General features: G+C 47.7%; 1 protein-coding gene across 13 annotated transcripts in view; it reads left to right on the forward strand.

Annotated features, from left to right (window-relative positions):
- Positions 1 to 24,435, forward strand: part of CPEB1 (cytoplasmic polyadenylation element binding protein 1) — a 90,663-nt gene extending 66,228 nt beyond the window's left edge. For 11 of the 13 annotated variants that reach the window (XM_042987972.1, XM_042987971.1, XM_042987976.1 and 8 more), the window contains 9 exons: positions 10,299 to 10,525; positions 12,258 to 12,510; positions 14,466 to 14,579; positions 14,832 to 14,936; positions 15,827 to 15,963; positions 18,841 to 19,039; positions 20,493 to 20,587; positions 21,128 to 21,208; positions 22,945 to 24,435. In XM_042987972.1, coding sequence (XP_042843906.1) covers positions 10,299 to 10,525; positions 12,258 to 12,510; positions 14,466 to 14,579; positions 14,832 to 14,936; positions 15,827 to 15,963; positions 18,841 to 19,039; positions 20,493 to 20,587; positions 21,128 to 21,208; positions 22,945 to 23,055 — 1,322 coding nt within the window. In that variant the 3' untranslated portion in view covers positions 23,056 to 24,435. The remainder of the gene's footprint in view (positions 1 to 10,298; positions 10,526 to 12,257; positions 12,511 to 14,465; positions 14,580 to 14,831; positions 14,937 to 15,826; positions 15,964 to 18,840; positions 19,040 to 20,492; positions 20,588 to 21,127; positions 21,209 to 22,944) is intronic. The other 2 variants (XM_042987968.1, XM_042987970.1) reach the window with 1 other exon arrangement.
- Positions 24,436 to 24,769: the final 334 nt, after the last annotated feature.

Consider the following 24,769-nt stretch of genomic DNA (forward strand, 5'->3'; position numbering starts at 1 on the left):
TGGAGAGCGTAGTCTGAAAGTTACTGTGAAATTAGGCTGTAAAAAAAAAAAACCAGCTTGGACCCAGTCGTAATTCCTCCAGCTTCCTTGCTGCCTGAAAGTCCTGTGCTTGTAGCTATTTGTCTCCAGAGTGGGGATGAATTTATTTCTTCACCTTTCATCTCAGGCACATCAGTGATAAATATCACATGATTTTGTGGATCAGGGAGGGACTGCAGTCTGTGGCCCTAGCATTCACAGGGACCAGAGGGCTGCCCCAGTGCTGTCATCTGGCTATGGGCAGGGTTAGTGTGGCCGTGTCTTCCTTTCTGAGGGTTAAGGACACACCCATCCCTCACATCCGTGATGTCCTCAAATTTTGGAGCTATGATGACGGCCATCTCTCTTCTTTTCCCTGAGCTCTGGGCCTTCTCAGCCCACACGAGGGTACTGCCTACTGGAGTAGGATGCAGCCCTCCCACCAGCCAGCTGCAGTGCCAGATCGGGCACCCTTGCCAGCAATGCGGGAACATGCGGCCCACATTCCAGTGCCTACACTGCCTTCCCTTCTGAAGACCAACTAGCTCAGTTTCTTTAGGGAGGGAGGAGGTGTTTCAACATCTCTGGGCAGTCTGGGAGTTATCCATGCTGTGTTTTGTGGAGCACAGGTGCAGGCTTGCTCCTTGGGCTCTGCTTGGTGACACATTGCCCCAGGCAGCTGTGGCTTCACCACTGACCACCTTCTGCCATCATATGTGTTCATCAGTGTTGGGGGTAGGGGAGGAAGATGGCAGGGCTCTTGCCTGAAAATCTTGGTTAAATGTATTCAGCAAGCATTGAGTCCTGGCTATGTGCCAGGTACTAGATTAGGCTCTGGAGGTCCATCGATGAATAAAATTGTTGCCCTTACAAATCCCTGTAGCTACCAAGGGTAAACAGATGAGAAGGTATACCAAAGGCAGTGTGATAGTTGCTACAACAGGGGCTTCCATTTTTTCCACTAAGGATTTTTTTTTTTTTTTTTTTTTTTTGCACAGGGACAACTTTTAAGTGGGTTCTCAGCATGAGACTGGTACATGGAGACCTTTCTTGGGGGGCTAGGATCCTTCCGCTACATGGGCTCCATTGGCCTCCGAGGCCTGCTTTTGAAGCCCCTGGGGTGGAATCTGGTTTTGAGATTAGTGCCTGCAAGACCAGCATCGGTTTGGTTATGGTGCTTTGTGGGGTCTCTCCTTCTAGAAAGACTGGGCCTACCCTGAGGCCTCACCTCTTGCTGGGAAGAAAGCCTTTTGGGGAAAGATGAATGTTAGACATTGGTTTTTCCCTGAGACCCCAGTGGCATGTGTCCAGCACTACCTTTGTCATCCTTGTAGTGTGTCTGAAGTCCTGTAATAGAACAGTAGAACCACGAAAGCTGTCCTCAGTATCTTGGGATGGGGGATGGAATGACTAATACCTACCAGTTGTTGACTGCTTCCTATGTGAAGTCCATCATGTGACTTTAATGCTTGTACAATCCCATGAAATGGGTAGTCATTACTTCTATCATAAAGATGGGTAGGTAAGGTCACAGGTTGTGAAGTACCAGAAGTCACACAACTGCCAGAACTCACAGTGCTCTTTGGTTCCAAAACTCTTGTGCTTTCTATTACACCTGTGTTCCTATAAGCAGAACTCTTAACATGTTGGACAAGAACACCTATGTTAAGGTATTTCCACATACTGCCCTGGGGCTGTCCATCCAGAGGTGATGTGTTCCCTAGCTGAGACCCCCTCAAAGCTACAGTGTGCCGTAGACAGTTCTGACTCCCCTCTACCTGAGTCTTAGCTCATGAGCTGTGCCCACCCAATGGATCTGTCTCCCTGACTTCCCCCTGGGGACTCTGTTGCAGGCAGTATTACTCAGCATGAAGGGGGTGACTGAGAATCTACTTTGGGGAGGCCTGGAAGCAGGGACTCTTAATGCATGCCTTGTATCGAAGCCCAGTGGATAGACCAGATGTTCTGTCTGAGGATGCCAGAGGCCATGCCCTGTTTTCTCCCACTGTCCTTTAGAAGTCCCCGGGGGTTAACCTGTCCACCTTCTCTGGTTTCTGCCCTGACTGCTAACCAGTCAGGTTATGAATGGTATGTTCCCGTGCTGTGTTACTTGCAGGCTCTCTGTTGGTGGGCAGGCTGGATCAGCCTGGAGTGAGAAGGGGGACCCTCGGCATTTTGATTTTGCTGCTGCTATACTTCCAAAACAGCCTTTCTGAGGTGATACTCAAAACAGAGTTGGGCTCCTCATCTGTGGAACATGGACTTCTTGGGCTGGACCAAGTTCCGCTCCTGCAGATCTCCTTCAACCATCCACTTCTCCACTACTGTGTCCCCAGCATGCAACACAGCACCTGGCTCATGGCTTTTTCATAAGTATCTGTTGAATGAATGATGAATGTCGAGCCACTGTGTTGTTAATCCTGAGTAGTTTTGAACTGTAGAGTTCAGTCAAGGTCTCCCCCATTCTTCTGCCTCCCACGTGTTTTGATCAGCTGGATGGATGGATTCTTCAGAGATCAGTATCTCTGAACCTCCATAGCTTCTAAGGCATGAAGATGCATTTACAGAAAATTTTGTCATACACTGGAACAGGAATTCTATCGTGGACTCAGGAAGTCTACTGAGAAATAGCATTTAGTGCAGAGATGAGGGAGGGCCTGGGAAGCAGTATGATAATAGGGTGCCTCCTAGGCAAGAAAGAAATTGGGTACAGGGGGGGGCATGTGTGCTGACCTTACATGGGACTTGGGTATGTCATTTCTTCAGGTAATGAAACTTGTCCAGTCATCTCCTCTCTCTAGAGGAGAAAGGCTCTGTTGGGTGCCACATTGCGTCTATGGGATCCAGGGTCAGTGAAGGCAGCTCACACTCAAACGATAGCCCACCACCTGAATTGGAGTGTGGTGTAGACTGCAGGGTTGGGGTTCCAGGCAAAGAGCAGTCTGTTGTTATACCTGGAATGAGTGCTGCCCTCCCACTTCCTATCTGTGTGCCTTCAGATGGATTTTGAGCACAAACAACCTAGAGCTAAGGGTTGGGAGAGAGAAGGAAGGGTTCCAAGTATGTGGCCCTAAATCTCAAGCTAGAAATAATGGCTCCTGGTGTGGGTTTTTTCCATGATTACTCCCAGGAGTTAGCAGGCATCTGACTCTGATGTCTTGGGCCTAGTCTCTCCCGAAGCTGAGCTCGAACTCAGGGTCTTGGCAATACCCACATACAGTTCCAAACTCTTGCTGCTGCCACCATCAGGCTCTGGGTGACTTTGTACTCTTGGGGAAGGCTTCAGAAAATTCGAACAGTGACTCAGCTGTAAAAACCCACAGGAGCTGGCATAGAAGGGTGAAAGTGGAGAAAGTTAACAATCGGTCTAAAAATATTCCTGCTGATTTGGTCTCTTGTACCCTCTGAGGTAGCATTAATGAGCTGGAACCCTCTGCCAGGTCTTCTCTTCCCCGTGACTTCCCTGAGAGCTGTCTGTAGCTGATCCTGATTCCTGCCAGCATGTGAGTGGTGAATGGTGCCTCTGCTCCAAGAAGAGCACACTGCTTTTCTTAGTCACTTTTGGAAGATACAAGTGCCATATGCTTGGCCACCAGGGCTGGAGGTACTTGGTAAACGTCAGACTTCCTACGGTCCCTGAGTTGTGGAGTTCAGGAGTAGAGCAAAGGTCTAGGGCCCTGGATCCCATTGAAAAGTGACTACGGACTTCTCTCCACACTTACCAGCCCCCAAGCCATATAGGTTAATGCTTGACGTCTGGCCTCGGGGAAGCTCTGTGCCCTGTGATGGGGAGTGGACTTCAAGATACTGACCTGCAGCATAAATGACCTAGCACTTGCCCTGGATTTTAGATTGTGTAGCTTAAAGAGCGTGCCTTTCTAGTAGATATACTTACTACTTCAAGTTACGAAGAGGGAAACCATGGATTGCTAGTTTTTTGGCTCCTTCCCTCCTGATTCCCAGCTAGTGGGAATCAGTGCTAGTCACACCAGGGGAAGTATGGTGTCATGGGCTGAGCCAGGAGTAGGACAGGTTCCATCTCTTGAAATGAGGTTCCATCTTCCCTAGAAGCTTTTCCTTTGATCTGTAGATATTCAAAGAACTACCTGCTCAGGTGCCATGTGAGTAGACTGTATAGGGACACTCAGGTCACTCTAGGGAATCTGACCACAGGTGACAGTTTCCAGAAACCTGGCTCCTTCTTTGGGTTGAAGGAAATCTCAAACCAGGTGGAAAATCATAGGCCTGTTGATACTAGGTTTTTTTGTCTTCCCCATATCTTCTAATCAAACTCCTACTGTATTCTTGGCCCTCCCAATGTAACATTTGCAGGAAACTGCTGCAGTGGAGGTTCTGATGGGACCCAGGTGTGTGAATCCTGGGGCAATCCTGATTTTTTGTCTGCTAAATGACATTGTCCCTTTCCCTTTTTCTTCTGTGTGGTTAGGATAGTTTTCAGTGAAGCACTCTTTCCTGCTTTTAGTACTTGAATGTGGAAGTATGTACACATAGCTGTGAGGATCCCAGCAGGTTACTGGGAGGATTGAGCAGGGAGGTGCTTCTTCTGTCCTGCCCTTCCTCAAGCGCAGAGTAGGCTCTCTTCAGCCTGTACCTATATATACTTAGTTCTCTTCGAAGAAAGTATTTGAAACTAGTGGAAGGAGTATTGTCACAATTTGATGTGACAAGTAACTCTACTTCTCTCAACCTCTGTTTTGGTGATGGGCTGGGTTGGGATGAGCTAAGATTTTTTTGCTCCGGTTCTGAGTTGCTGCTAGGTCAGTATTGTGTCCTTGAGTTGAATAACCTTGATCAAAAGGGTGCGGCCTCAGTGAGCATACTGGCTCTAAGGGATATGATGTTTCTTTCCTTTTAGTACTGCCCAGCAAATACTGATCACCTGCTCTCTGCCAGATGTTGAGTTAATTACTGTTGGAGTGGCTTGGCATGGTTGGTTGAGAAGGCAGAACTTTGTCCATATGTGTGCCTGCAAATATCCATACAAATGTTTTTGAGGCTTTAAAAAGCTTGTTTAAAAGAAGATTATTTCTCTAAGATTATAGTCTCTTATAGGCAGAGACTCCAAAGGTACTTAGTTACCATTCCCCACCCCCTGGGGATTCTAGGCCCTGTTACTTGTGCTTGATTCTCCTTTTCCGGTTAGATCCAGTTACCTTGAAAGAGGCAGAGAAAGTCAAATGGGAACGGACTAGTTTCACTTCGTGTCATTTAAAGAAGCCTTTTTGTTTGGGAATAATTTCACATTTACAGAAGTTATAAAGTTATACCAGGAATACATGTATTTCCTTTATCCGGATTCTCCTATTATTTTTTTATTTTTAAGTTTGTTTATTTTGAGAGAGAGCGAGCGAGCCTGCATAACCAGGGGATGGGCAGGGAAAGAGAAAATCCCAAACAAGCTCTGTGGTATTGGCGCACAGAGCCTGACAGGGGGATCAATCCCATGAACTGCAATGTGAGATCGTGACTCGAGCTGACCAGCTGACTGACTGAGCCACCCAGGCGTCCCCAGATTCTCTTATTGCTGACATTTACCTTTATCATTTGCACATTATTGTACTTAAATATGTTCATAAGTGACAAAACAGTTCTCAACTCCATTCAACTTAAAGTTGATCTAATACTTAAACTGTTGTTCATAGTCCAGTTTTGTCAGGTAACCCAGTTGGATCCTTCATAGCACTTTCCTCTTCCTTCTTCTGTCTTAGCAGGTGGTGTCTGCCCCAAGCAGTAGGCCCTACCTCCCTTGGTTTTTGCTCAGTATGAGCTTACAGAGAATTTTGGTTGTCTTGAATATTTTTCACAATGTTCGCCTTGTTCCGGTCATCACTCTTTCTGAGACTATATTACCACAATCTATACCACTCTTTTTATACTCTATGTTTGTTCCTGCTTACTGTCACTCTCCCTCTGTCCTCCCTACTCCTCACCCTGCACCCAACTAGTGTTTCCTGAGACCAGACTCTTTGGGAAATGTCCTATAGCCGCCTTGCTTTTTTTCTTTTAGGTATTAGTTGCCATTATGCTGTAAGAGCTGTGTTTAAATAACCTGCAGAAATAATGACATATCAAAGGTTTCTGGGGCATGGTAAGGGGGACTGATTAGAAGAGTGATGTAGCAAGCCTCAGGTTTTTCTAGATGAGTGCTTCTCACACTTTAATGTGCACACCGACCTCCTGGGGATCTTGTTCAGAGCGCAGGTTCTGATTCAGTAGGTCTGGAGTGGGGCCCACGTTGCATTTTTAATGAGTTCCTACAGTGGCAAGGTTCTAGAGAAGTTTCAAGGCCTGGATGATTTAGTTCCCAAGGCACTGACCTTTGGTAGGCGAGAGAGCTTTGTCAGTAGTTGATGGTCTTAAAAGGAATTTGAACAAAGAGAGGTGTCAAGAACATGAAGACAAAAAGATGTAAAGTCCTGAGTATTAAAGGTAGCTAGTGAATGGTGCATTATAGGAAATACAACTCAGAATCAGAATTAGGTCTCACTCTGTCATTCACTAGCTGTTATTTATACAAATGCTTGCCCTTTGATCCTTGATCCTTGATCCTCTCTTTAAGATGGGGTAATATTACTCACTTCTTAGGATTCAGTGAAGATTATTTACCTTCAGGTGTAAGTGCTTCTAACAAAGTGTCTAGCACATGCTATATGTGCAGTAAATGGAAGTTGCTATTAGCAAGTAGTAGGAGCTTGATGGAACCTGGTCCAGATTGTAGAACAGACGATTGACTATGAGCCATGCACATTTAAGGAAGTGGAGTTCATTAGTGGCCAACATGGGTTGTCATGCCTTTATCTTTTTAGACAGGTATATTATCACATTTAGAGGAGTGCTGTAGACCTAATTCCTAGCTTTGACATGGGAATTTGACAAAGCCTCCAGATATCTTTGGTGGGCATGGTTAAGAAAAAATTGCATGTGAGTTGAGGTGGATGAATTTGTGGCTTGTAGAATGGAGGCACCACCACAGTAGTGAACGGAAATTGACATGAATGATGAAAGTGGTCTCCAGTGGCATCCCAGTTTGCTTTTTGACTCTTTCAAATGCACGTTTTCTTTTTTCTTAAAAACCTTGGGTGAAAGACTCAGTTACTATGGCCTCGATTTGTTGTCCTTGATAGCCCCAGACACAAGCCCTCTGGGCCAGCCATCCTCCCTTGAGCTTTTTTCTGTGTGCTGCCTAATTCTGCGTTTTCCCTTGACAACTTCTAGAGCTCCCTACCGTGCTACCCCTTTTCCCAGGGTTAGCACACTGCTTTCTGTCTTGTTGCTCTCTGGTGAGTGCTCCCTCTAACCTCTGCACTTGCTGAGGGCTTTTACTTGCGGGTACTGTTTTGTCCAGTGGAAGATAGACATTCTTCCAAGCTGAATTTACCATTTATCTCAGGGTCATTCTTTCTGTTCCTCATTACTAGTTTCCCAGTCCTTTTCTCCTCTGAAGATGTCAGTATTTGTTTTACATTTGTTTATTTTAACCCCAGGCTCAGTTATCACCATGAGTCCCTTTGATACCCATATGGGCGACCTAGTCAATTTTTTAGACTCCACACTGCACGTCAGCCAGTCGGTGGTCACACATTATCTTACCATCCTGAAAACTCAGTCCTCACTGTTCATCCTGTCTGCCGCTTCACCTCTGTTGTAGCTGTCAGCACGTTGAAATTGCTGGTTTTCCATTTGCTTCAACTCTGTTGACCTACTTTGGTCTTTCACCTGTACTACATGACCCGTCACTCACCTCCTGTGTTGCTATTTCCATCAGCTCTTGTCTTGTTTCCTCCTTCATAGCCCCGTATGGGTCCAGTGGAGAGAAGGGCCCGTCGGGTTTAAGTGCTGTCTCTCTGGGTTGGGCCCTGGGTGCAGGTGTGGCCTTGCTGAGTTTACCCGATCAGCCTCCTTTGTCATCCCCCTAGAAGCTCTTCAGTATCTGCCAGGTGCCTTCAGGATGAAGTCTCAGTGCTCTAACTTGTTTTTCAAAGGTCTGTGTAATTTGATTACTACCTCATTATTCAGCACGCTGTGAACTTAGGTTTGTAAAATGTGAAGAAATAGGAGACCCTCCAGGGCATTGGTACCACGTGTAAGGCCGATGTGTATGATCCGTTAGTTTCCAGAGGTTTTATGCCAGGTTTTGCAGCACCCGGAAGGAGCCTGGAATAAATCTTCACACCTCCTGCCTTCTCAGGACATGAGCTCAGGGGCTTTGATTTTGTGTTTCAATGAGGGAGGGGCTTGTCAAGAGTATTTGAGAATTTTGACAAGGACTGTTTCTGGTGGATGTCAGAGTCCAAACATTGAGAGACACTTTCAACATACAGTTATAAGCTTGTGCTTAGGAAACTGCTTTCAAAGGCCTAGTTAAAAGAATGTTTCCTTAAAAACACAAAGTAATAAATTAATGGACTCCTTGCTGTATATGGTACAGCTTCCCTCATCCTCAACACACATGCCTATTAAACTGGCTAGAATTAAAAAGACTGGTCATAACAGGTATTGGCCAGGATGCGGAGGGACTGAAACCCTTATCATTGCAGGGGGAAATGTAAAATGATACACCCCCTTTGGAAACCAGTGTAACAGTTTCTTTAAAATTCAAGGATGTATTTGTCAGAATAAAATACACATATCCGCAGTATCCTCTGCATTTAAAGATACACTTGCCTTATCTTTATCTGAAAGGGAGGCCATTTGGCTAAAAGAGAGCGGGCTGAATGGCATGTGTGTCTGGTTCCCTGAAAGCATGCTTTCACTTTGACTTCATGTTTGAAGAGGTTTATTCCTGCCTCTTGGGACTCAGCACAGCCCCCAGCAGGCATTCAGTCTAGCTTGGAACCGGAGAGGAAACCCACCCTGGTGACCTGTGTTTCACTCCCTGACCAGTGAGGGGAGCCAGTCACAGCCACCATCTATGAAGCACTTATGCACACTTCAGCATGTTACTTTGGTTTCACGTCACAGCCATTTGAGGTGGATGTTTTCCCCTTTCTTCAGATGGAAACAGTATTGGATTCATGCTTCTTCCCTAGCCTTTGTGCCACCGTGCTCCGTGGCAAACGTGTTTATTCCTCCTCCTCATGGATAGAAAGGTGTGCTTTCCTTTGGATTCCTTAATTCTTCAAGGCCATGGGTGGAAAAATGTTCTCTTCTGTCCACTTTACCTCTCTCATCTCTTCTGGCCTTTGCTTCGCTCTTTTTTTGATGTTCGGTATTTAAATGTTTACCGTGTGCTGGGCACTGCTCTGCTGAGCACTTGCCATCTGCTGTCTAGTTATTGAACCTTCCTGATGGTATTATGAAATAGTTGGTGCTCCACTCGTGATGGCTGTGAGAAAACGAGGACTCTGCTTCCCGGAGCACACAGCCATGGAGAGGTGGTGCTGACCTCGGGTTCCATTCCAGGTTTATCTTAAGCCAGAGTGGGCTTAACCATCTGTCATTCTCCTCCATCCTCAGTGTCTGAAGTTCAGGGTATATGGGAGAGAGTCTGTCTATGCAGGAACATGGCATAAGGGAACTTCTCCGGCAAGAAGACCTGCTCCTTCTGAACCAGACTTGTGGGATGTGTCCTGAAATTGTATGTTTTAGCTATATAGTGTTAGGTAGGAATTCTTGGGGCGCCTGAGTGGCTCAGTTGGTCAGGTGTCCGACTTCAAGTCATGATCTCACAGTGCGTGGGTTCAAGCCTCGCGTCAGGCTCTATGCTGACAGCTCAGAGCCTGGAGCCTGCTTCACGTTCTGTATCTCCTCCTCTCTGTGACCCTCCCCCACTTGTGCTCTCTCAAAAGTAAACATTAAAAAAAAAAAAAAAAAGGTGGGAATTCTTTGAATAAATGTGTTGGCAGGCAGTAAGGAGGGAGTGTGGCTTGGGCTTCCTAATGGTTCTGAAGGTGTCTCCTGAGGCAACATGGATGTGTGTATTCAGATATTAATAGCAGCTGTGACCAGGGTCCCCATTGGCACATTTCCCAGATACTGTTACTGACCCTTAAGTCTGGGTGGCAGAGAGCAGTTTTGCTGCTGCTGTCACAGCAAGAACTTTGGTCTTCAAAAAGCTGTTGTGTAACTACCTCTAATGGGCCCTGGTTGGCCGTGGTAGGTGTTGGAGATTTGTCTACTTGTTATACTCTAGTGATGGTTCTGCCATGTTTCCAAGGTTGTGCCTTTGTGTATCTTGTTGGGTGGGAGAAAAGGGAAGGACTGTTGACTGGGAAGAAAACGAAGAGGTCATGAGACCTCCTTATTTCTTTTTCTCCTAGTACTGAGCATGCTCCACAACCCACTGGGCAATGTCCTGGGGAAACCCCCCTTGAGCTTCCTGCCTCTAGACCCCCTTGGATCTGACTTGGTGGACAAGTTTCCAGCACCCTCAGTTAGAGGATCCCGCCTAGACACCCGGCCCATCTTGGACTCACGTTCTAGCAGCCCCTCTGACTCAGACACCAGTGGCTTCAGTTCTGGATCGGATCATCTCTCAGATTTGATTGTACGTAACTTGTTGGGGAGTGGGGTGGGCAAGGCAAGTGAGTGTAAACAGGGAAGTGTGTCTGCCAGAATGCAGGCAGGAGGTGGAGGCCACTGTGTGCGTGTATGGAACTTCTCAATGGAGAGGAGGATGCCTTGTGTGCTCACAGAGCGATCCGTTTCAGGACCCCAGCTGCCAACTCTCTTTTTACAAGATACTTCCAAGAGTTTGGAGAAATAGTTAATTTCAAAAGTTAATTTGGGAGTCTTGGCGTTGCTCTGTTTCTTGACCTGCTTGGTCATTTTCTTTAGCCTCGAAACTATGTGTATGGTTTACATACTTTTACATGTTTTACCTCAGAATTTTTCAGTGATGGTTTTAAAAATTACATTAGTAATTATCAGCTAGGATTTCCATCCAGATCAGACTTACTGTAGCTCCCACATTCTCTTTACTGACCCAGGCCACGTCTCAATCTGAGGCTGTGATGAATCTGTTAAATGTTGCCTTGAGTTAATTTATGTACTACATGCTCCTTATCCATGGCTACGTGTGACGTGTGTGGCACCAGTGCTAAGTGGAGCTGGCAGGTGGATTAGAATAGATGAGGAATAGGGGACAGTAGAAGTAAATATATGGGCGTGGCAGTGAGAAAGCATCCTAAAATAAAATGCAATTATCAGGAGCCTTCTGAGCCTGACTTTCTGTGCTGCCAACCCCACTCCCCACCTGACTGTTGAACAAATAAGAAGGCTTATTTTCCTGCCCTCTGCTCTTTTCTATCCAGGATTGGCAACGTTGGATGTGGCTAGTTTCCTATCCATAGCATGACCTTTTAGGAGGACCCACCTTGTCACCTGTCAGCCTGTCCTAGAGTATGAGAGCTGGCCTTGTTTCCACTGCTTGTTGATTTTATGTTTAGGCCATGTTTCCAGAAGGGTAACCACAAGCAGGTCCCTTCAATGATCTGGGCTGTAGTTTAGTCCCCTATAAAATGGGGTTAGTTGCTTCTAGTTCTATTTATGTTAATTTAGATGGAGCTCAGTCTTGGAAATTTACTTCATAACTGGCTTAACAGTTTGGGATTTTGTTTGAAGAACTTTCTCAGATACCCTACCCCAAAGGCTAACTGATGAAGGGATACGGGCAGAAAGCTCACAGAAGAGGTAAATAGAGGCAAAGCCTCTATTTAGGAAATATTGAGTCATTTGGTTTTTTTGATAACGCAGTATTATTTTTACCTGCTTAAGTTAGTAATAGAGCCTTGACACAGGCTTATAGTGAAACCCATTCTCTTCCACATTTCTGATAGAACACGGAACCCTTATAGAAAGCATTTTGGCATTCTCCATGTAGGAATCGGACAAAAACAAAACCAACACAAAATTAGAAGAAGCTATACATACTTCAGGTTTTTATTTATAATCCTGAAAACTTGGAATGTGTCTGAATGTTTAACAGGGGAATAGGTTAGTGAAATGTAGCTTGTTCCCTAAATAGAATATCATAAATTAATTAAAAATTGTTATGAAGACTGCCTGGCAATATGAAAAAAAAAGTTGAGTTGGGAGAAAAGAATTTGTTTAAATTCAGTATAATCTTAAATTCAGTATAATCTTAAAAATGCATGGGAAGAAAGTCTGAAAGAAAATGTCAGAGCTATATGGTATTTTTTTTCATAATTTCTGTAGTGTGATTATTTTATAACAAAACTGTCCTTTAAAAACCTATATCTTCCTTTTTCCTCCCCCAGTCAAGCCTTCGCATTTCCCCTCCTCTGCCCTTCCTGTCCCTGACAGGGGGTGGTGCCAGAGACCCTTTAAAGATGGGGGTTGGGTCCCGGATGGACCAAGAGCAAGCTGCTCTCGCTGCAGTCAGCCCCTCCCCAACCAGTGCATCAAAGAGATGGCCTGGAGCTTCTGTGTGGCCATCCTGGGACCTCCTCGAAGCTCCCAAAGACCCCTTCAGCATAGAGAGAGAGGCCAGGCTGCACCGGCAAGCTGCAGGTGAGTGTGGCTGTCACCCTGTGGGGGCCTGAGGCCTCATTCTGGGCACAGAGAGTAAGTGACCTTAGTTCACAGACTGAACTGTCCAGAAGAGGACTTGGTCGTTTGTTGAGGTCTCTGGATCTGTAAAGAATGGTCTCTTCTGTGGAGTGAGTGGTAATGGGACAAAAACTCAGGAACTTCTTTGAGGCTGAGCAGAGAGGAAAGAAGCTGTGCTCATACAGAGTGGGACCCATTTCCCAGTTGTGCTCTTTTGTGGAGATTGGCTGAGTACTAGTGTTGCTTTTGATTGTTTCATGGGTGGGTGTCTTCAGGAGGAATCCTGGAAGTGATGCCCAGAATTTTGTCTACCTCTCCCCTTTCTAATTCAAAGACCTGTCAGACATAACCCCTGCTGGAGCTCTCTTCCCCTGAGGGATGCTCTGTTGGGTAATGGGTCCACGTGTCAGCCTCTAAGGTAAGGAACCCTTAGGTTCTCTCAGGAACCCTTAGCTTCTGTCATTTAAATGACCTTAAACATGCATTGAATCTATTCTTCATCTTTTACCAGTAGTTGGAAGTAAATGGGTCTTAATAAGTCATTCTTGACTAAGGCTTCAGGGAGGTGTTGTTCACCAACTGTTCTTCTAAGGTTCTGGAGTTGAGGACTATAAGTGAGTGTTGAGTTTCTCCATCCATTTGTTTCTGGTGGCTTCAGATGTCTGTCTTTCCAGTCACGGAGCTGGGCCTGATCTCATTCTCCTCTGATAGTCCTGCTGCCCTGTTCACATAATGGTTTTGGCAACCCATGTTTGTACTAATGCCATTGTTTTTGGAATGACATTACCTTACTCCTGGATGAGGCCGTTATATTGATTTATGTTTTTGTTTGTGAAATATTGCTGATGGTGCCCAAGTTCTTGGCGTAGCAACACATTGGCCTTTTAAGGAATGAGCTTCCACGTCATTGTCCTGAATGGAAATGATGGTTCATTTCACTGGCTATCTGCCCCATTGCCGAAGGAGTAAAATGGGCAAGGATTAGCCAGTCCCCACTGAGACTAGTCCCTGATCTGGAGAGGTACAGACTGAGTGGCGGGCATGATTAAAGAGAGAAGGCTGAGCTGAGAGGCCAAGAACAAAGAGGCCTCTAGAAGTTATCAGAACAGGCCACACAGAAGATAGTTCCTACTCTGTCCAGCAAGAAAGGTTTCTTAACGGGGTGTTGTCAGAGAAACTTCACAATGGGTTTAGACAAACTTGGATTTGGTATAAACAGGAAGCAGAGTAGTTGGGGAAAAATCAACATTATCTTACAGTGTTGGCATCAAGGAAGGCCCAGTGTCTGTCCAGGTGCCATGGAGACAGCTCTGGCAGTGATGGGACATGGTTCTGATGCAGGGAGCAGTTGAGACGTTCTTGTCTTTTGGGTTGCTAGTGGTGGCTTTTACTGGCAGTGGTCCTGACTTCTGTGACTGATAAGTTCAGAGTGCAGACAGGAGAACAATAGAATGTTCCTTATTTGAATATTTAGGGAGAAGGCCAGTTTGGACCAGTAAGTCTGTAGAACATTGTATACAAGATTGCTCTGTTTATTTTAAAGCAATTAGAAATTTAAATCCACTAGTATTGTAAGCCATGACTAGGTAAAACTGCTTTGTGGTTAGCTTATCAGTTATATGTTTGAAAATAGCTTGGGTCGTGATCATTTTTACCCTACATAGCTGCTTTGCCTTTCCTCTCTGTTCTAATGGAGACAGAAGTAGTGGTTTAGAATTGTCCTACTGGGCCAACTGGTTTGATGAGGCATAAGGTTCCTTGCCTTTCCGAATACTGGTGGATGTTCTCCCAGCGGCCAGGCTAGGACTGTGGCCTGTGTAGCTCTCCCCAGATGAGTTCATCCCAGAAAGGAGCAATGACTTTGTTGACTCTGACCGGTTTCTTTCTCTCTTTGTCGTCTCTGTTGTCAACCAAAGCTGTGAATGAAGCAACCTGTACCTGGAGCGGCCAGCTTCCTCCCCGGAACTATAAGAACCCCATCTACTCCTGCAAAGTGTTCCTAGGAGGTGTTCCTTGGGATATTACGGAAGGTGAGCTGCCTCTGAGACCTCCTACTTGAGGGTGGGGCATGTCTCTCTAGAGCATTAAACTTGGACCTAAACCTGTGGCTCCCATATTGCTTCTGTCTGGTGCTTACACCCATCACCTGAGACCCAAGATCACTTCCGAATTGTTTGTCAGGGGAGGGAAGTCTGGGGGAAGAATGCCGATGATCCTGTGCTTGGGCCTTCCTGGGGAGAGTGGTGCCTCAGTTTCTGCCATTCTTTTCCATCGCTTTGCAGCTGGATTGATTAACACCTTCCGTGTGTTTGGCTCTTTGAGTGTGGAGTGGCCTGGTAAGGATGGCAAGCACCCCCGGTGTCCTCCCAAAGGTAATATGCCTAAAGGTAATACAGACATGGTAGGAGATTTTTTTTTCCCCTCCCTAGTATGTAATTGCACTGAGGGATGCTGGTATGTCCCAGCCGCATGCTGGTAACATGGTTTGGGCACTCCCGAGCACAGAACTTTGGGCTGACAGCACTTCTCTTCAACCTGGCACATCCTTCTGCTTCCTCTGAGCTAATGTTCCATCAGTCCACATTGACACTGCAGTTGGAGCTGTCTGGGAAACTTCCTCGTGCACTTCCCTCCAAACCTGAACCCCGGCAGCTACTTTCCTCTCAAAATGAGGCGTCTGGAAAGCTTTCCTTTGCCTGCCTTTCTTGCCCAGTTACATTGTTGCCTGACCTAATTCTGAGATCCCTTTGGAGTTGGCAGGAATGAGGACCAAGCATCTGACTCCTCACTGGTCTGAAATGAGATCCCTTCCCTGTAGAAAGGAGCAGGTGCTATTTTCACTCTGCCCCATCTTCACTGAAAATGTTCCGATAAACTGAACCACTGGTCTAACTAGGCTTTTAAAGCAATATCTCCATGGCCCAGCAGGCTGGCCACAGACCTGCCCTCCATCCTGCCCCCAGGACAGCCTGGCTCTGCTGACCAGAATATGCTGTGTGCCCTGGGACGGATGGCTGCGTGGTTATGATGGGATCCTGTGTCCCACCTTGCTGGTCCCTTCCTTCACTCAGGTGGGAGACGATGTGCTTCTCCCTCCCATGGCCTGGCCATCTGACACAGCAAAGTGCTTCCATTCAGAGACTCTGCAGGAGTGGGACAGAAATGTGTTTTACACGTGAGACTCTTTCTCCTGGACAGAACTCCCTACTGCAAAACCAAGACTGAGGAGTAACCACCTGAGGGATGTTAATGCAGTTTCTCCTTTTATTGGAAATAGGGTATGTGTATCTGGTCTTCGAACTAGAGAAGTCTGTCCGGGCCTTGCTTCAGGCTTGCTCTCATGACCCGCTGAGCCCAGATGGCCTGAGTGAATATTACTTCAAGATGTCCAGCCGAAGGATGCGCTGCAAGGAGGTGTGTTAGCCCGGGGTCCTCTCTGGGTCGGGGTAGTTGGTGCATGAGGCAGTGGGTCTCCCACAGGTGGGTGAATATGCAGGCTGCTGGATGAGGATTCTTGTTGCGGCCAAAAGGCTGCTCCTCCTGTTTTACGGTAAATACAGCAAGATACTCTGTTGTGTTAGAAAAACAAAAATCTTTGGTCCTCAATGGTGTATGTGTGCTCCTGCCTGTGGTGATCAGGCTGTGTCCCAGCCCTTACTCCAGCCAACACTTCTGTCCCAAACCTCTAGTCCTAGAAATGAAAACAACAGCTCTCTCCACTTGGGTTTAACTGATAATCTACAGCTGTTTCTCCCTAGACCTGCCGTCAGGCTGTGCCTTGCAACCTTCCTGTCTCTGGCGGGTAAATTCCTCTTTGGCCCACACCATCTGTGGATCACCTCTGCACTCCCATTCGGGGCTTCATTAGCTGTGTACGTTCCTCCATACACTTCTCTCTCCTTTTGCCTCTCCTGCTCCTGGCCGTGTCCGCCTGTGCCCTGAGCATCATGGGTCTCTAGCATAGGTACTCTACCTGCAGCCCTCACTGCACGTTCCTGAGCCCTGTCTCAGACTTACTGAATCAGTTTGGGAGGAGCTACAGATTCTCCACTTTGGACCATGCTCCCCAATGGTTCTAGCAGTTGATGCTTGAAAACCACTTGTCAGAGGAAGTTTGGCATTGAGGAATCAGTGTTGTTATTGTTTTTTTTTTTTAACGTGGTTCCAGAGAACATCACTTTCGTGACACTGGACTAGATATTTAATATATCTGAAACTTCATTTCTTTGTGTATACAAGGGAAATGTGAAATGCCTATTTTAATAAAAAGATGAGCAGTTGCTAGGGGTCGGGGGAAGGGAGGGATGCATAGGTGGAGCACAGGGGATTTTTAGGGCAGTGAAACTACTCTGTTGTAATGGTGCAGTCATGTCATCACACATTTGTGGAAACTCCTAGAATGTACAACAGACACCAAGACTGAACTCTAATGTAAACCATGGACTTTGGGGGGCTAGTGATGTATTGATAAAGGTTCACTGCTTGTAGCAAAGGTACCTCTCTGGTGGGGGATGCTAATATCAGGGGAGGCTGTGCATGCAGTGAGGCGGCAAGGAAATGGGGCTCTGTACTGTCAGCTCAGTTTTGCTGTGAACCCTAAAACTGCTCCAGAAAGTAAAATCTGTAGGGTAAAGGGTGGGGCGGGGGAGCTACTGAGATGGTCACATCGGATTTAAAATAAATATTGGAAGTAACAAAGCTGACTCTTTGTTTTATAGATGTTTCCTGGTATTAGTTCACATTCTTAGTGACAGGGTAAGTTTGTCTTCCTGCTGCACAGAGACCCACCACACTGCTTTCCTCAGTGCGGCACTGCTGTCTTGTCGCTGTGTGGGGCCCATGTTGCTCTCCCACCTTGTTACACTCCAGGGCTTGGTTAACACGCTCCTTCGTCCCTGTCCCCTGCTTTCACAGGGAGAGGCTGCCACGGCCATACCACAGACCCCCTGAGCCGCCTCTGTGCCCCTGCTGACAACTTCCTTGTCTCCTGTTCTGCCTCATCCCCTTGCAGTGATTACATGTCTGTCTTTGATGTGCTGGCTGTAGGCTGTCCTGGTTCTCCTTCCTCTCAGACTCTTACTTCCTTGTGTCCCCTCCCTGCCCCCAGTGCGGTCGGCATTGAACTCCCTCCTCTTCTCATCTCTCCCTGTCACTTAAACGACTCACTCCTGTGGCTCTGTTCTCACTTTTAGACCCAGACTCACGTCCTCCATGAGCCCCACCTTCCCATGGGGCCTTTCTTGAGGATGTCCTATAATCCTAGACTCTTGTGTTTAGTGTAAGGAAAAGCTTGGAAAGCTTGCTGGCCCTTGGGATATAGACCAAGACTGTGATACTTGTCCATGGGGGTGGAAGAAGCAAAATTGGCTTTTCATCTTCCAGTGAAGTGAGCTCCCCCCAGTCAGATGCTCATTAAGGTCTTTTAGGCCTGGACCCCATCAGCGCCGATTCTTCGCTTTCCCACCATGCCCAGGCGGTCTGACCCTTCTGTTGAAGAATCTTCTTGGTCTTGGCCTGTTGTGTGCCCAGTGCCACCAGCCTCCTCCACGTCTTTCTCACCTGTCCTCCCAGCTACTGGTTTCTGCCTCCGGTCTCTTTCTGCTTTGAGACTTGTTGGATTTTCACAGATCTACCTTTCCAAAAACAGCATTCGTCTGTCCGCTCCCTTTCTTGTGGAGTTCTCTCCCTGCTATGCCAGAGTTTGTTCTAGGCTCAGGGGACTCAGAGGTAAAGGACCCAGTCAGCTCTTGCCCTGGTGTGTCGCTGCTCTGTTAGACTGCCACCTGCATCTCTCTGGTCACTTCACTGCTCCTGGCACGCCTGCTGATGCGCACATTGGGCCAGGAGCTGTCTCACGGTGGTACCTTGAGTATCCCCACTCCCTGTCCTTCCAGCTCTGTCCTTCAGTTTCTGAGTCCTTCGTGATCTCTGTTCATCAGTGACTGTGGTCCTCTGCTGGAACCACACGGTTGAAGGTTGTGACAGAGTGCTAGGTTCCTGGGTGTGACTGTTGGGTACCATTGTGCTTGTTCTCCAGGGTGAGTGACTGCTCTTGCGCTTCTTTTCCCCATTTTGGACACAAAGACTCAGTAAAATGCAGCTTTGGTTGGGTCTGGTGAGGTGGCTGCCAAGTGCCTGTGTGCCTGGGACTGGGCAGTACACCTCCCCCACTAGATGGGTCTTGGTCTTGGTAGTCTGTTTGAGCATCTCCCGAGCATGCGCCTCACGGTATAAGAGCCTGTCTCTCTCTGGCTCCTGGCCGGGGCTGATACACCTTTGGGTGGTTTCCAGGTGCAGGTGATCCCCTGGGTCTTGGCTGACAGCAACTTTGTCCGGAGCCCATCTCAGAGACTTGACCCCAGCAGGACGGTGTTTGTTGGTGCCCTGCACGGGATGCTCAACGCCGAGGCCCTGGCAGCCATCTTGAACGACCTATTTGGTGGAGTGGTGTATGCTGGGATTGACACAGATAAGCACAAGTATCCCATTGGTAAGTGTCCCACTTCTGTGTGGGAAAGCTTGGTGGCCCCTGGGACTGTGCTAGACCAAGACTGTAATACTTCCCATGGGAATGGAGAGGGAGGCCTGACCCAGGTCTGCAGATGAGCATAGATGAGCAGCATAGCATCTTTTTCTAGATAAGCCACCAGTACTGACCGTCTGTGCCTACCTCTCTCCCTACCACTTCCCTTGAATGGGGAGAAAGTGGTAGGGGAACATAGGAAGTGATAGGAGGGGAAAATGACATAGGAGCTTTACTTGGAAACTAAACCAGTCTGGGACAGACAACAGGTAATCTTTCATTAAAAGGCCAGGACTTCCCTGAACTTGCCTGTTGTTGTTGTTGTTGTTGTTGTTGTTGTTGTTGTTGTTGTTGTTAAGAGTTCTTGAAAAGTGGCCTTGTCTCTAGGGTCAGAGACCAGGGTCAGGCTGAGGGACGACACCGATTGACTCGAGCAACAGCGTGTAGTCATGGCCTGTGGCGTCCTAGCTTAGGGGAGTCTGCAGGCCTAAATGCTGGGTTTTGGGTCAGCCCCCCTGAGAAAGGAGATTCATTCCCCAGTCCTAGCAGAGTGACCTTGGTGGTGTTCGGAGGGGGAGCAGAGCCTGAACTTTTTGATCAAGACCTGGCTAACCCACTTCCCCAGATGTTTAGTCTGCCCACCCACACTGAATCTGATGAGGAAGGAGCACCGTGTGCTCATCAGTGCTGTGCTGCAGACTGAGGACAGGGAGTCAGAGGCTGCGGGGGCAGGGGCAGCATTAGTCAGGATGAGGCTGCCTCCTGGCCCGGAGGGGTGCCTGCTGCGTCACCTGTACACAGGTGTTCTTTGTGTATCTGCCTGTGCCAGAGGGGTCTCTTCCTTCCCGCTTCTTTTTGTTTGTTTTCTTGTGAGTTTTGTTCTTTTTGTTGTTGTTTTTGAGAGAGAGATGTGTGACTGGGGAGGGGCAGAGGGGGAGAGAGGGAAAGAGAGAATCTTACGCAGGGTCCACGCTCAGCATGGAGCTGGATGTAGGGCTCCATTCCACAAACCTAGGATCCTGACCTGAGCCAGAATCAAGAGTCAGATACTCGACCTACTGAGTCACCAGGCGCCCCTCTTTCCTCCCCAAATCAGTCCGTGAATCCTTCCCCATTCCTGAGTGGTTTGTGCCACCGTGGTCTATAACTACACTGTCCGATAAGTGTGGTTGCTGTGTGTTTAAAATACAGCTAGTGCCACATGTTGAAATGATAATATTTTGGATATATTGGGTTAAATAAATTATAAAAATTCCACCACTTTTCACTTAAATGTGGCTTTTGGAGACTTAAAATTATGTAAGTATCTCCTATTATATTTCTGTCTCACGGCCCTGGTCTAGAAACAGGGTATCTTCAGTGTTGACAAGCAGCATTTGGGAGAATTTGGCTAGAAGGGAGGTTTGTTCTCTTGTTCTAGGATCTGGTCGTGTGACTTTTAATAACCAACGCAGTTACCTGAAAGCAGTCAGCGCTGCTTTTGTGGAGATCAAAACCACCAAGTTCACCAAGAAGGTGAGTGTGCTGGTCTGTACCTTTACTCTGAGCCTTTACTACCCAGGGCAGGCCTGAGACCAAAGCTGTTTGTGTGCTGCGGGTGCCCAGGCAGTGGGTCAAGCTCCTGGGCACTCAGGTGAAGGCTGGGGTTGGGAGTGGCTTGGCGATGGTAGGCTCAGGAGGGAGAGAAGCTGGGATTGTTGAGCCTTTTCAGTATGTGGGGTGTCTTCCCTCACTGGGTATTTGACTGGCATCGCTGGGCAGCCGGCTTCCCATTCTCCAACCTGACCTGCGTCCTCTGAATGCTTACCTGTTGCTGGGTGATCAAATGCTGGCGTATAGTTTCAGAGACTCATGTTGTGGAGCCTGCCAGCCAGCTCTGGGGGACGTGTGAATCTGTCCTCTGGGGGCTGTGTTTGTACACTCTCTCCCTGCAGTTCTCACCTTTAAAACAGTAAACGTCCTGTACTACTGTTGCCCGGTAATGTCCCTTCTCCTTTGGCCCGTTGGCCTCCTGGTGAGAAGAACCACTTCATTCTCCTGGTTTGCTTTGTGCAGGTTCAGATTGACCCCTACCTAGAAGATTCTCTGTGTCATATCTGCAGTTCTCAGCCTGGTCCTTTCTTCTGTCGAGATCAGGTGAGTCCCCTGGGGCACTCCAGATGTCTAGGAAGTACCTACCCTCAATTAAAAATTGTCCTGTAACATTTGTCACTAGAAGGTTGGTGCTCTCAGGTACCTTGCGATTGTCTAAGAGCACAGAAGAGGCAGCGGTAATGTTCTCTGATGGTGAGATTAGGGATACACTTTGATAGCTTGATGGAAAACTCTTGGGAAAGCTTTTGAGTCCAGTCTTGATACGCTGGCCTTCCCTGTGCCTGGGGTGTTGTGTGCATTGTCACCCCGAGGCCAGCAGGGGGTGTTGGTGGATGAAAGGAAGCTGGGTGGGTGTGGTCAGCAGCACCTGTGACCAGGTACCATAGTTCTAACACAGGCCTTCTCGACTGATTTTTCCCTATTCAGGAATCCCTTTTGTACTTGTGAATCTCTGCACTCTTGTGTTTGTCCCTGGTTTATATTCACAGTTGTGAGAAATGGGCAGCTTTCTGTTGAATGTTCCTGGGTGGGAGCAGGGATGTGGATGTGTTGGGGCAGTGTTTCTCAGGTGTTAATGAACACACATCACTTGAGGATCTTGTTTATTTTTATTTTTTGAGAGAAGAGAGGGAGTGCAAGAGGGGAGGGGCACTGGGGTGGGGAGAGAGAATCCCAAGCAGGCTCCTCACGGTCAACACAGAGCCCATCGCGGAGCTCATTCTCACAAACTGTGTGAGATCATGACCTGAGCCAAAATCAAGAGTGAGGAGCTTAACTGACTGAGCCACCTAGGTGCCCCAAAAGAGAGAGAGAATCTTAAGCAGGCTCCACGCTCAGGGTGGAGCCCGATGTGGGGTTTGATCCCGTGACCCTGGAATCACGACTTGAGCTGAAACCCAAGAGTCGGACGTTCAACTGACTGAACCACCCAGGCGCCCCCAGGATTTTGTTTAAATGCAGATTCTGATTCAGTGGGCTTGGAGTGGAACCTGAAATTCATTATTCCTGACGAGTTTCCAAGTGGTCCAGTGTTGCTGGCTGGTACCATACTTTGACAAGAGTTAGGGTAAGTCGGGCCTGTTGAGATACCCACAGTCAGTCATGCTTGGGCTTTTTTTTTTTTTTCCCCCCCCAGTGGTGCTTATTGCTCAGGCTCTGAACCAGGGGATAAGAGTTAAGCTGGAGGCTCCAGAGTGAGGGTGTGAGGTAAATTTGGGTTGTTGGGTAAAACCTAGAACAAGTGAGCAAGTATTGCTGACATCAGCCTCTTCTAGCAGACTTGTATGTGTCTGTATCGTTAACAGATGATCCCCATTTTCAGGTAATTGTTGAAAAGTTGGTGGGCTGAGGTGTCACAGCTAGCAAGAGGGGGGCCGAGACTGAGGTACATACCCAGTCACCTGCCCTCAGTGTGAAGAGAAGCATGTTGCCTCGCGTATTAGGACACGGAACCACGTAGGCTACAGCTGCTCTGTGGGAGGTGGAGGGGCGGGGGGCCTGACGAGCAGCCCTGGCGGTAGGAGGGGTGAGGGGAGCCAGCAGGGTCTCTGTGCACAGTAGGAGCTGGCGTGTCTGATCGAGTCGGGCACTTAGTGGATTTGCTACGGTTGGTCCAGCCTCTGTGTTAGAGGTGAGAAGGTTCCCCAAGACCGTGTCTTCTGACTCCACGGAGACCACCAGGAATCCCCTCCTCCATCTCCAGGGCAGACAGGAGGCACAGGCAGCAGCTCCCGCTGGTGCCAACACGGCCGTGGCTTCTCTTCCTGTCCCCCAACCAGGTGTGCTTCAAGTACTTCTGCCGGAGCTGCTGGCATTGGCGGCACAGCATGGAGGGCCTCCGCCACCACAGCCCCCTGATGCGGAACCAGAAGAACCGAGATGCCAGCTAGAGGAGCCGGCCGTGCCCGGTGGCCTGTGGCGCCCAAGGCCGGCGGGTCAGGCAGCGGCCTGCACCATCCTGCCCCTGGCGACCAGGGAGCTGGCTTCCCAAGGACAAGGGAAAACCGTAGTCACCTTTGCACTTGCTGAATCTGTCTTTGTTTCTGCACTAATTAATGCACAATGAGTTTTGTCGGGTTTTGTTTTCAGGGGGTACGCCAGGGCAAGGACCCTCCGGCTCACCCTCCAAGCGACTCTGTAGTTTTCCCAGATTTTAGTTCCTCATTTTGCCGATGAAAAGCAAAAAAAAAAAAAAAAAAAAAGGAAAAAGAAAAAAAAAAAGAACTACGTGTCGGGAAGGTATTGACACGATGCCTACATCTAGGTTTATTTATTAAAAGCGCTTTTTTACATTCCTTGCAATACTGATGGTGATGGTGTGCAGGTCTCGTTGGGTTTGTTCTTGCAGTTGCCATACAGTGCCTTTCCATTTATTTAACCCCCACCTGAACGGCATAAACTGAGTGTTCAGCTGGTGTTTTTTACTGTAAACAACAAGGAGACTTTGCTCTTCATTTAAACCAAAATCATATTTCATATTTTACGCTCGAGGGTTTTTACCGGTTCCTTTTTACACTCCTTAAAACAGTTTTTAAGTCGTTTGGAACAAGAGTTTTTTTTTCTTTCCTGGCAGCTTTTAACATGATAGCAAATCTGTGTCTGGGGGACTGCTGGTCACTGTTTCTCACAGTTGCAAATCAAGGCATTTGCAACCAAGAATAAAAAAATTTTTTTTGGATTTGAAACTGGACCGGATAAACGGTATTTGAGCGGCTGCTGTATATAGTTTTAAATGGTTTATCGCACCTTCTTAAGTTGCACTTCTGTGGGGGGGAGGGTTGATAGAAGTTTTTAATCACAAAGTCACAGGACTTTTTTCTTTTGTAACTGAGCTAAAAAAGGGCTGCTTTTTGGTGGGGGCAGATGAAGGCTCACAGGAGCCCTTTCTCTCAGAGGGGACAAGTACACTTTCCTTATTTCTTTCAGTTGAGAAATGTATGAAGGAACAGTTGCAGTCACTGAAATGCTACTGGAGTTGAAAACTTGACTTTTTTTTTTTTTTTTTTTTTTTTTTTTTTTTTAAAAAACAAAACCTACTTGCCCCTCTTTGGGAAGCTGTGTGCCAAAGAACCAGTGTCATACCCCCCCTCCCTCCTGCTGAGCTGACGTCGCATTGTTGCATATCCCAGCTACTCTGTGGGTTTTGTGAAGCTGTGTGTGAAGTCTCTACCTCATTGTAGTATATGCAGGCAAGACTGCACTCTCCTACAGACGTGTGGAGTAAGCTGTGGTGTAGTTTTTTTGGCACATAATAAACACGTTGCAGCAGAGTTCTGCTTCTGTCTCTGTCTGAGGTGTGGGAGCAGTGGGGCCGAGGGGCCATATGACTGGAGAGTAAAAATCCCTGTTTCCTTGGATTTACTGTGGTGGGGTTCCAGCCCGGGTTGAGGGCGGGGCCGTGTGGGAGACCTGCCCCTGTCTGTACTCCTTGGTCGGTTCACGGTCAAAGGCACCTTGGAGATGCCTCTCCAAGCAGGCGGATAGCTTTAGTCCAAGGATAAAAAGCCCTCACACACAGCTTCTTGGAGCTCCTCTTCTCACAGCCTCAGAGCCAGCTTGGAGAAGCCGGAGGCACAGCTCGGGCCCCCTGTTCTCAGCTGCCCC

The sequence above is a fragment of the Panthera tigris genome, chromosome B3 (genome assembly GCF_018350195.1).
Source record: "Panthera tigris isolate Pti1 chromosome B3, P.tigris_Pti1_mat1.1, whole genome shotgun sequence".
Lineage (NCBI taxonomy): Eukaryota > Metazoa > Chordata > Mammalia > Carnivora > Felidae > Panthera > Panthera tigris.